General features: G+C 38.2%; 1 protein-coding gene across 21 annotated transcripts in view; it reads right to left on the bottom strand.

The window, feature by feature from the left end:
* Baz2b (bromodomain adjacent to zinc finger domain 2B) overlaps window positions 1–13196 on the bottom strand; it is a 308453-nt gene that overhangs the window by 67254 nt on the left and 228003 nt on the right. For 15 of the 21 annotated variants that reach the window (XM_031370349.1, XM_031370366.1, XM_031370355.1 and 12 more), the window contains 4 exons: window positions 11366–11530; window positions 10350–10543; window positions 4910–5110; window positions 4312–4707 (listed from right to left, as the gene is read on the bottom strand). In XM_031370349.1, coding sequence (XP_031226209.1) covers window positions 4312–4707; window positions 4910–5110; window positions 10350–10543; window positions 11366–11530 — 956 coding nt within the window. The remainder of the gene's footprint in view (window positions 1–4311; window positions 4708–4909; window positions 5111–10349; window positions 10544–11365; window positions 11531–13196) is intronic. The other 6 variants (XM_031370367.1, XM_031370364.1, XM_031370354.1 and 3 more) reach the window with 1 other exon arrangement.

Genomic DNA, 13196 nt, shown 5'->3' on the forward strand with positions numbered 1-13196 from the left:
TAATTTGTTTTGTTTTTCAAGACAGGGTTTCTCTGTATAGCCCTGGCTATCCTGTAACTCTCTCTGTCAACCAAGCTGGCCTCAAACTATGGAAAAACCACCTGCCTCTGCCTCCCGAGTACTGGGATTAAAGGTGTGTGCCACCACTGCCTGGTTTATTTTGTTGGTTAAGAGCATTTATTGCTCTTGCAGAAGGCAACAGGTCAGTTCCTAGAACCTAGATGATAGCTCCTAACCAACCACAACTCCACTCTGAGGGGAGCTGACCCCGCTCTTCCAATGCCCTTGGTTATCGAGTACACATGCTGTCCATTCTAGCTCAATACAGCCAAAGCAGACACACAGCAGAAAAATTACATTACTCAAATAATTCTTTGTAAACAAATGCTACTATATTCATACAAAAAGCAACCCCCAGGAAAATGTTAATTAGTTATTTATTCAATATGTCCCTTTGGTGTATATACTATGATTCTCAGATAAAATACCTTTATAAATCTGTGATACAATTTTCTGACAGAAAACTCCAATGTGTTGTATCTCTTAGAATACAGCTGGCATATAATAACCCTTTTACTAATATATGATTCCTTCTAATATTAGACTACATGGTTCAATGAAAGGAAATCATACACCGTACATTCCTATTTTAATTTTCAGCAACCGCTCCTTGCTATAATTCTAAAGACTCTTATACCATAAGTTTATACCCACAGGTTAACAGGAATAAACAAAAAGATTATTGCATTTATCCCAAGGCTACTGTCAGTTAATCTTAAGAGCATACATGATGTTAGGAAAGGGTCTAAAAATAGTGTGTACAATCGCTGTTTCAGAGCATCAATTACCCACATGGCATATGGGGAGAGACAGGCTGAGGTGTCACCCTACACCCAATGCCCTACTTCTCTGTCCCTTGTCTTAGTTTCAGCAAATACAAAATATCCTACAGATCAGACCTGACTTACATAGGTCTATCAAATTCTACTCCATGTCTATATACAATGAATTTATACTTATTAATTTAAATTACATGTTCACAATGTAAGCACTGAAGGAATTAATGATAGAAAATAAGTCAGAAGTTCATAGACTAAGGATAAGGCCAAAGAATAGCAGGTAGCATGGAACAAAAAAGACTGTCGTAAAAAGTAAGCAAAGCTCAGTATGTTATAAAGTACTCTATAAAGAAAACTATATCAAGAAAAGTATTGACAAAATGCTCTGTAACAGTAAATGAGGTGTACAGATAACATCATTTAGAGCTGAATCTAATACAAATCTAATCACATGGCTTGAGAGATGATTAAGAGATGATCAGTGGTTAAGAACACTTGCTGTTCTTGCAGAAAATGCAGATTTGGTTCACAGCATCCACAGGTAGCTTATACCCAACCATATGTAACTCCAGTTCCAGGGGATCAGATGTCTATGCAAACACCAGACCTGGACACACACACACACACACACACACACACACACACACACACACACACACACACATTACACAGAAATACAAGACATTCATACATAAAGGAAAAAAGTGTTTGCTTAACTATTTGCAATTAATTATTATCATTTAAGTAACTTATGTATACTTTTGGAATGGTCTTTATACAGTAAAAACATAAAATTTTAATTAGAATGCCTGTTGTAAACCCCTTTAACTTTGAACTTTCGTTTGATACAGTAATAGCAAGTGACTTTAACCTGAGTCTTACAGAGTTTCTTTACATGATTTAGTATAGACATAGGACTGTATGTGTAATGATCCTAGCTTTCGTTCATTAAGGGAATATATAACCCATTTAAATTATTTGTTACTTATTTTATGTACATGAATACACTGTAGCTGTCTTCAGACACACCAGAAGAGAGCAACGGATCCCATTACAGATGGTTGTGAGCCTTATGGTTGCTGGGAATTGAACTCAGGACCTCTGGAAGAGCCATCAGTGTTCTTAACCACTGAGCCATCTCTCCAGCTATTTAACCTGTTTAATAAATGGCTTTTCAGTAACCATATAATTACATAGTTTATTTTTGTATGTGGTACACGTGTATGTACACATTTGTGCACTGCTGCATTGCACAGGCCAGAGGAGGACATTGATTGAGTTCCTCTATTGTTTTATGCTTGATTCTTTCGAGACAGGATTGCTTGTTGAATGTGGAGCTAGGTAGGCTAGCAGATGGCAAGCTCAAGCAATCCTCCAATCTCCACTCCCCACAGTGGTATGCTACCGTCACACATGGACCAGGTCTGGCTTCTTATGTAGGCGCCAAGAATGCAAACTCAGCTGTCTCTCTCACCCAGCAAGTGGTTGGTTGTTCTCAAAGAGCATCGCCCTAGCAGGGAATTATTTTAAAGAATTATTTATAACAACATTATGGAAACCAAAAGCAAGTACTTGTTTGGAATAAAAGTAACTCAGAGATAGCTCTGTGAATTTATATATCTAAAAATGAAATAATACATTAATGAAAGTTTAAAGCCAGACAGTGTAATTCTTAACTTATTTGGCTTAGAAAGGAAATTGTCTGGTGCTGATAATACTTGCTGTGTTTGAGGAGTGCATTACAAGTTATATCCAGATCACTGGTCACTCTTAGATCCGTGCCTACTGCATCTGGCTACACATCTCAGTTATCAAGGAAGCTTTTAGCTCTACTACAACAGTCTGGTTTAATTTCTTTCACAAAATATTTTTCTTAAACTTTCTCAGATGATCTAATTCAAAATCTGGCTTCAGAACCTCAAAATTTATTCAGATCATTTGTTTCTTTGATCTAGTTCATAACATCATGAGTTGAGAATACAGAACATAGGGAATTTTTTCTTTTTCTCTCTTTCCTTTTTCTTTCTTTCTTCCTTCCTTTCTTTCTTCCTCTCTTTCTTTCTTTCTCTCTTTCATCCTTTCTTTCTTTTTTTAAAAAAGAAAATGCAGCTTGTTATATTGTTAACAATGAGGGCTGTAGGGCAGTGAGGTGGCTTAGCAGACAGCCAGGCCTGCCACTAAGCCCGAGAACCTGACTTTGATTCCCAGGACCTACATGGCAGAAGAGAAATGGTTCCCACATATTTTAGGGCTCATGCACATATGTGTACATGGACACATACCCACACACAATCAACAAAAGTGTAAACAAAGAAATGAGAAACGAATAAGGATTCTAGTACCAAATAGCTGTCATTTGGATTTTAACTACATCACAAATATGGTCCTGTGAGAGTTTCTATAAAGAACTGAATTATTAAATTGAGTTATATAAGATTAATTCTATAAATCTTAAATTTATCACTTGTAAATGGAGCTAAGAGCATTAGTAACACTAAAATATGATATTAATTAATTAATGAGTAAATGTAGGTTGGCACTTAAAAATCAATAGCCAGAGTTATGGATATGGCTCAGTGGCTAAGGTGGCTTGCTCTGCAATCATGAGGACCTGAGTTCAAATCTCCAGAAGCCACTTAAAATGTCAGCTACTGTAAATTCAAAAGGACAGTTCTGGTAGGGCAGGGAGAAAGAGCTGGGGAGCTTCAGGTTAGCCAACTGCCAAGCTAATTCTACACTCTATCTCAAACGAATGAAGTGGAGCTTGAAAGAGTGGCGCATCTGACATCCCTCTCTGGGCTCCATACTCATGCAGACAGAATCACCTGCACACCAAACACACAATCCACAGACATAGAAAATTAAAAACTAAAATCAACAGAAATATAGGAATACACTACCATACTAATGGTAAAAAGGGTTTTTATATATTTTAAAAACACATTATTATATATAATGTGTTATATATAAAATATACAATATATTTAATAAATATATTTAATGAGTACACATCTATAAAATATAAATGTATTTATATTTAAAATTTATATTTAACAATCTGTAAATTCTAAGAGTAAAAGAAATTTATGTAAGAGTTAATTCTTTCAACACAGAACACAGTGTTAGTAAAACAAAGAGGCATTAATTTTAAACAAAGTAACTATAAAACAAATCCTTCCTCGATTATAATAGACTCTTACTACCAATACAGGAGAGCATGGGGGTGGAGGCAGGATGACACAGCAGTGTTTCAGAAGCTCGGGAGACAGGTATGTATGTGAGTATAAAACCTCTGCCACTCAACAAAATCTTTTCTCCTCAAACAAAAATCTTTTCTCACAACAAAGCCTTTTCTCCTCTCCTCCATCCCAGTGCCATGCTCCGTGCTCAAGGATGCGCTCCACTAATCGTACACCCTAGCCCCACTTGGCTTCTAGCAGTAAACTTCTTGTGTACATGATATTTAGCTTACCCGTTTGGATCGCAATTCACTGGTCAAAGAACTAGATTCTTCAGAGGTATTTTTATTCCCTGCTTTAAGTACATCAGGAGAAGGAACTATGAGTTTCCTGTAAGTTTCCTTTTTGGCTTGATTTACCAAAGACAAAGGTTTCACATTGGACACCAGTCCCGTCGATTGTATTACACTGGTGTGTTTGGTCACAGACTCCTCCTTTGCCTGAGAGCTTTGGAAAATAAATGGAAGCTGCTGTGACAGAACCTGAGGCTGCTTCTGCTGGGACTGGAATGATGGGTGCGTCTGGGACTCAGACACAGGAGGTAATGGCTGGTGTGTTCTTCTTTCCTGGGCTTTTTCAGTCGCTTTCTGTCCATCTGTTTTTGGGTCTGTAATACCATGTAATAGCACCTGGAAATAAAATTTTAAATCCTTGAGAAAGTTCTGCTAATCACTAATGACAGAGACATGACACAAAGCTCCCTAAAACATAACCAAACACCCTTAAAGGTAGCGTTCTGGATGAAAGGACTGAAGGTGAAGAACGGGCACAGAATGGAAAAGAGGTCTCCGACTGCACTGGCCATGAGCTCTGCATGCAAGTAAAACAGACCTGGTTGTTACTTTTGTGTTGTGCTTCGCTCTCTGAGTCAGAATCTTCGTCTTCACTCTCCTCAATACTTTGATCTTCTTCCTCTTCCTCTTCCAGATCGTCTGAGTCACTGCTGCTAATGCCTTCACTTGAGGTGTCTGACGATGTGCCTGAGTCACTATCACTGTTGCTAGAACTTTCCATAGCCTTCTTCCTTGGTTTCTAGAGAAAGAGTCATTATTTGTCAAGACTATTCTTTAAAAATGAATTCAGGCTTCAGTAGAAGGCATGCTCTTTTAGTTTTCAAATGATATCTTCAATATTAATGCACCATTTTCAACAGAGAAAGCACATGCCATAAGGGTTATTATTAGCTAACTTATCTGACAGGACATCATCATTATAATTTGTAAATTTTGACATGACTAGTCACTGAATGTATCTGCCCTATTAATCTGTTTAGAAAAAAGTCATTTAAAAAAATGTTATGAAGTAGGGAGTTTTGTAACCTGAGAAAAATCCCTATACTCTTCAATTTAAAACTATATCGAAGTCGGGTAGTGGTGGCACACGCCTTTAATCCCAGCACTTGGGAGGCAGAGGCAGGCCGATTTCTGAGTTCAAGGCCAGCCTGGTCTACAGAGTGAGTTCCAGGACAGCCAGGGCTACACAGAGAAAATGTCTCAAACAAACAAACAAACAAACAAACAAAAAATTTATATCAAATAATTCTGTTGTTTAATATAAAAGTTGTATTCCTATACGTAGAGCATAAAATATGGCTTTAACAGTAGACACTGACATATGTAGAACAGTTAAAATATAAATCTATAAATATTGTACATATGTAGAGTTACTTACATCACAGCTGTGCTTCAAATAGTGCACCATTCAAAACCGCTCACAAAATAATGACACAGATTTGATATGTAGTAGTAAGCAGACAGACTTTGACCTAAGACAGGCCAGGCTTTTTCAGGCACCCACTATAACTGTGTGACACAGTGAATCTTTGTGCATATGTGAGAGGAAGGGGAAGAGATTGTTAGTATAAAAGCAAACAATGGCATCCAGTTCTGAGTGATAGCCAGAAGACAAGGCAGACAGCAAAAGATTTCTGGAGTGGTGGTGAGGAGTGAAACCTTTATAAAAATATTTCCTATCAACTCAGTACTCAGAAGGCAGAGGCAGGAGGATCTCTATCAATTTCAGACTATCCTAGTGTACATAGTGAATCCAGGCCAGCCAGGGCTTCATAGTGAAACTTGTCTTAGGGGGGAAAAATTCACACAGGGAGAAAAAAAAACCTGTTTCTAAAATATTCAAGGCTTTATTGGAAAAAAGTATTGAAAGCTGACAGAAGGGGTGGGTGCCTGTAGTGAAACAGGTTCTTTCTTGCTTACAACATGTACAAGACCTCCTGCAGTGCAAGCCAGCAAAAGCTCCAGAATGATGGGGAAGGTGCTCCTGTAGTTTCAGGGCTTCCTGAGAAGCTAGTGGCGACTGATGGCCACAGGGAGAAGCAAAGGTACCTTTCTTAGGGATGCGGGCAGTGAGGGGTTACTCACGCTCCAACGGGTGATCATACACTCATGTACATATAGGCAACGTGACATGGGTAATGAGGAGGAGGGGAGGGAAGAGAAGAGGAAGGGGAAGGAGTACATCTGGGGAGGAGTGCATACAAGCACAAGTACACATCAGCAAGCACATGGAGTTGGGAGGGGAATGTGGGAGAAACTGGAGCAGGAAGGAATGGAGAAGATAGACTAGATCTAAACACAGTATAGGGATGTATGGATATTAAATACTGTGAGATGAACTATAATAAACATCACATGAGATAAACTATAAAAAGTTAGGTCACATCATACAAGCTGACTGATAGGAAGCGATACTGAAAAGATACTGCAACACGGTGACATACAACTCGTAGCCAATCCCTACCACTCAGTAGCATTTATTGTCAGACAAAGAAGGAACTATTGAAAAAATAAATAAATTACAAGTTTCAATCCACATAAATACAGATTTCATGACCACTGGCACTGGGGGACAAAAGACAGAAATATTTTTCTATAATTGAAAGCCAACGGAAGCTGCAGTTTTGGTTTCCATAGAAGGGCCTCCCACAGGGGACTAAGGGCCTCGTCATTCCCTGTGGCATCTTCCCTGTTTCATCCTCTCTAGGGCGATGAAAAACTGAATCTGAGTGGTGTAGGAATAGCAAGGCGAGAAAGACAAGCTAGGTAGAGGCCAAACGGAAAGAACAGTATTAATGTTAAATCTACCATTTGGCAAAGGAGCCAGTATCTGTTATGGGTATCTAAGCATAGCTGGCAAGCTATGCACCTGAGCTGAAATGACCGCTTCTGACTAGAAAGCAAGCGAGTATGGCATAGATACATAGAATTTCATCTCAACATTCACACTGCATATACACAATTTATTTGTAAAGATAACAAGGGAATGGGGACTATACATCCTTCATGTGTATTTCTGGTGGTGAAGGTACATAAGCTTAAGGGTATAGAAGAGTCCATTCACGCACAAGGAGGGAGATCACCATTCATGAACAGTCAATGGGATTCTGATGAAAAGGATGACAAAGCCCTGGAAAGCTCAGAGACAACTATGAGAACTAGAGCAGCACTCAAGAAAGAGCAGAAATAGGTTTGAATACCAACAATTTCATTTCCACAGCTCCTAGCAATGAAGTGTGTGCTTTATTTGCAAATTAAATCAGTAATGTCGCTTTGTTTTTGCAAATACTGCTTTAAAATTATCCTGAGTTCATAAAAACAATAAAAGGAGAGACGACTAATTTTATTCCATTTTATCTCAGAGTTTCTTAGAACTCTGGTGGATGTTCATTTATCACTGTATACTTTTGTTCAGTATCTAGACAAAGACATGTTCAAGACTATTATCTGCTAAATACAGGTGCTAAAATCTTTGGGGATTCAGGATATGAGAAAATTTGCTAGTGAGAACAGGAGACATGAATCAATGACTTATAAAGCTGTGAGTGTAAAGAGCATTTATAAAACAGAGGCACGTGCTGGGGGACAGGCAAGGATGCGGTTGCTGTCATCAGGTACAGTGTGAACTGAGGCTCACGGGAGACAGCACACTTATGATGATATACCATTGGAACACTGCAGGACGGGGAAACAGCCATGGAGAAAGCCACTAACTGAAACGTGCTGCACACAGTCAAAAGGGAGTCAGCGAGATCAGTTGCAGCACAGTGAACTAGGAAAGAGCTCCAGGAGATAAGGAAGGGTGGGCCAGGAGACCTCTGCTCAGAGGGCTCAGGATAAGAGCAAAAGGGTAAGTGCGTTTTATCTTAAGAGCAGCAGATACTGCTCCAAGGAGTAACATCACAGGACGACCACAGAAAATCTGCACTTTCAATTTAAACATTTGACATTTAAGTCCACAGCTCAGTACTATTAAGTACATTCAGACACATAATTATCAGAATATACGTTCAGAACTCTTTTCATCTTGTGGCATAGATAGTCTAAATCCAAACATTAAATACAAACTCCTGGACCAGTGAAATGGTGGCTAGATCATATTAAAATTCTGTAATTTGTGCTTGAATTTTTGGGGGGGGGGTCACTGCATACTTTGTTCATAGCAGCTCAGTCATTTTATATTCTTTAACATTTTTAAAAGATGGCATTTGCTACACAGAACAGAAATGTATATAGTTGCAAGAGTAGAATACATTCAACCTTAGATAATTTTCAAACAGGTCATATGTCTATAAACTCTAGTCAGAACTACATGTGTTCTCACCATCCAGGAAAACTCCGTACTTATCAGTGACTCTGATGATCAATGCTATGCCCTCAAGGATGGACATACAAAATATCTCAAGAAATTTCAGACTATACATGAAAAGAGCTAATGAGGTAACTTTATAAAGCTTTTAATCTTGAAAATAATGAGTAAAAATGCAGAATATTATGTTCACCTTAATTAAGCAATGTTACCATAATACATGTTGGTACATGTATTACTTAAAAGTACTTGAGATTATATGAAATCATAAATTTTATGTTATGATTAAATCCTAAGATTAAAACTTGACTTACTATGCAATTTCTGTATACTGTAACTTTTATTGAGTTTTTTTATATGTACCAATATAGTGCCTTAGATCTGCCTGAACAGTTAGCAAAAGAGGGGTACATGTAGTTAACTTTCAATATGTGCTCCTCATTATCAAAATAAGAGGTTTTGGTGAGTAGTATTAATCTGTTTAACAATATCCGTGCAGACTCCTTCACTAAGAAAAGAAAATTGAGGCTCTTTCACATTCACACCTTACAAGTTTTTGTGCAATGTCCTGAACCTGTTGGACACTTTAGATCAGATGACATACAGTTTAAAAGTACAGACAAGGGCTGCAGAGATGGCTCAGGGGTTAAGCGAACTGACTGCTTGCTCTTCCAGAGGTTCTAAGTTCAATTCCCAGCAACCACATGGGGGCTCACAACCATCTCTAATGGGATCCAATGCCCTCTTCTTGTATGTCTGAAGACAGCTGTAGTGTATTCATATAAATAAAAATAAATAAATCTTTAAAAAATTTAAAATTTAAAAGTACAGAAGAGTGGCTTTTAGAAATATAATACAGACAGATCTCCAATGATGCAAGACATCTGCATCACACAGCACGGAAGGTAAGAAAAGGCAATGTGTCCTGTCCCTCCATGGGTGACATGCAGAGAAGCCAGGGGGAACTCAGAAACAGGCCCTTGTTGCTTACAGTGCTAGGACTGTCCTTGGAAATACTCCTAAGGGAGAGCTAAGAGCAGCTGGAGAGAGCGGGTGGGGAGAGTAATTGGTCTAATGAGATTATATGAAATTTCCCACAACAGACACTTTCTTAGCTTTCTTGCCCCTAAACTATAGACTCTAGAGTTAACATGTTTGCCTTCAAATTCTGACTCAGCCACTCACAGAATAATTACTTTAGTGCTATTTTCCAATGTATACTACCACCCATCAATGCACAGGGAAAACTGAAATCACTATGTACAGCAGTTAGAATAGACCTGGCATCTAGCATGTCTCCATCAAGCCTAGCTCAGCAGCATGATGCAAGTTGTGTGTGTGTGTGTGTGTGTGTGTGTGTGTGTGTGTGTGTGTGTGTGTGAGAGAGAGAGAGAGAGAGAGAGAGAGAGAGAGAGAGAGGAAGAGAGAGAGAGAAAGAGAGAGAGAGAGAGACCCTAGGTTCAATTCTCACCATTGAAGAACTAAAAGAAACAAAAAGCTTGACTCATAACAGTTACTACCAATATTATTTGTAAAGGTCCTCTGAGTTTTAACTGGCCAAAACATCAGCACTATAGTATAAAAATATATACTTCTGGTAGTCTGACTTCTAAAATATTTCCCTTATATACTGATCCACTTTGTACTTGTTCTTCAGAAAACAGCTTACCTTATCTTTGATTTTGTCGGCTCTGGCGTCCACAGGCTGACTTTTGTTTTGTTCCTGATGACATTTTAGGTTTCCTCCACCTGAGCTTGTGCTTTGATTCTGTCCCATGGAACTTGAAGCAGGAGTGGATAGTACAGATGTATTGACACCAAGTACAGATGCTGCACTGTTTCCATTAACTGACCCATTTATACCTTGAAAATAAACAGGTTTATAAATTGAGACAGCATTTGGCCAGAACAAGGAGTAGAGTATGTATTGTTGTGTATGGATAACTGTGAGTGAAAAGGGACAGACACTAAAAGTCACATATCATTCCTCTACATAAAAGATTCATAATGCATACTGTAGAAACAAGGTACAAACTAATCCTCACAATGGGCCTGAGAGGGGGTTATTTTAAAGGGTGAAGAATTGTTGGAGATAAAATTTTAGAGTATGTTGGAGGGTGGCCAATATGCAACACTGTGAATACATTAAATTCAACTGAATTATTCACTACCATTAAACTGAGTGACTATCATAGACATTAAACAAACATGTTTAGAAAACAAATCACATGTAAGTACTGTCCTTTTAGAAACACTCAATATGAATAAGCAATGGGCTAGCTAAAACACCACAACTTCTAAACACTCTTGTAACAATACTTAGAGACCACAGAGATACTGATCATTTAGAAGAAAAATACAGTAGTACGGTAGTGGTTTGGATAAACTAAATTTGAGGAGAACCAGCATTCTCTCCTGAGTTCTGTGTAAGAGATAATGACATACAGAGGAGAGAGCTGTAGGACTGGGTTCAGACCCTGGGTAATTCACATCAGTATATCCTAACACAAGTATTTAACCTTCGTTGCAAAATCAGGAGACTTGTGAAATGAAAGGACTGTTATAAGGATCAAGAAAGATGATATGGAAGCAACTAGCACAAGGCTGAAAAATGTTCTTAAAGCCAAACTGCTGCAAAGAGGTGTGGAGGGGTTTCCCCTCCTTCACTCGCACCGATGTGAGTACCTTTCTCAAGACCATTTCGACTGCTCTTCCCAGAAGTTCTTGAATGGAATGATGAATCGTGATTCTGGGCTGGAGGAGCAAACAGTGGTGGGATTCCCAGTAATGGTGGAAAGAAGGGCGCTCCTGCACGAGAGTGACCATCCGTGGTTCGCCACCACTCTGCACCTCCAAACCAAGCAGAGCAAAGGAAGAACAGAGTGAGCTTCACAAAGCAGGTGGTGACTATTTGTTGCATTTTATTGAAGAAACAATGTTTCAAGTTTCGTCCAAGACAGAACTGCTCAAATCACATAGCTCTGAGAATCTTCTCACTGTAAACCTATCATTTGAATTTGTATAATCATCTCATTACTGGGCCATGATTCAAGAATCTTTCCTTAACTGTTTTCTAGATTCAAGCCAAAAAGGATGGTTTTTACAATGAAAAAAAAAAAAAGCTAAAAACTTAGAATATAAAAAGAACCATTTAACTTCACAACCTACAGCATCTATTTACTTAATTAATAAGGAAAGGAAAAGAATTAAGTCTGTATTCATCTCAGAATTTAGTCTTGAAGTTCGCATCTGCAGCCTCTTATGATATACAGTAAAATTCCGAAACACATAGTTTTTAATTAAGAATCTAGTCTTATAAAGCTTCTAACTTTAAAATTTGTAAAGATAGCTTAAGTTTCCCTTACATTTCTCATGAATTACAGATGACAGTGATTTTTTTTTAGATGTACAAAATAACCAAATTGAAAAAAAATCATGGAATAAAATTCAGATATTCAAACAGTAGTTATTAAAACTCTTAAGGGAAAAAAAAGCCAATTTTTATAAAATGCATTTTTCAAGGAAGAGTGTAGATTAAAAAGAGATCTGGGGCAGGCAGTGGCACAGGTCTTTAATCTCAGAGGCAGGCAGATCTCCATGGTACCAGCCTGGTCTGGAGACTGAGTTCCAGGACAGCCAGGGTTAATAGAGAAACCATCTCAAAAGACAAAAAAAGGGGGGGGTCAGATTTTGGTAATCATCCAAAGAACAAATCCTGTATTGCCTCATACCACATCCTGGAAACAATCTTCAACTGGCTAATCCACTACATTTCCAAGTTAGTTCTCTTTCATACAAATCTCCTAAACAATATGGCATTATTTCTTTGACTGGAACAGATACAAGAACATTAGACTCAAACATCACTATGTGGATAGTATCAGAAGATTGTACTATAGGATCTTTAAAGAGTTCTAGGAACATGCCTTATTATGTAAGAGTGAAACATTCAAGGTCACTGCCATTCCCAGAGGTGTCATGAACAATTTAAGCAAATCACTGCAAAAGCCAATGCTGCAACTATGGTCATTTAGTGAATGGTACCCTGAAAACTAGGGACTAGAACTCTGTGAAAACTCCTGTCACTTAATCGCTGTCTAGATGCATTTAGATGGGGGAAGGGAGGGTGTGTGTTTTGTGGGAGAGAAGTAGCTGTACAATTCATTCCCAACTGCAGGCATAGGTTTGCAACTTAGTTTCCACTTAGTTGCTAAAACCAGACTCCGGCTACAATGTATTGCTTATACCTATAACCCACGGTTTAAGGCTGGACATAAAGAATTGGTTAAAAACTAAGTAGTCAGAGCACAAGATTCAAATGTGATAGGTATAATCAAACTCAGAAAAACATTACAATATACCTCAGAATGTCAGGTACACAGCAGGCATTAGAGAAAAATAATAGGGAAACTTGTACCTTGGGAGAGGCCAGCTCAGAGACAAACACACAAGATCAGTAGATAAAATAAAGAAAAGGACCATTCTTGAAGATAAATATCTGATACTATTTCAAATG

This window comes from Mastomys coucha, unplaced genomic scaffold, assembly GCF_008632895.1.
Source record: "Mastomys coucha isolate ucsf_1 unplaced genomic scaffold, UCSF_Mcou_1 pScaffold15, whole genome shotgun sequence".
NCBI lineage: Eukaryota > Metazoa > Chordata > Mammalia > Rodentia > Muridae > Mastomys > Mastomys coucha.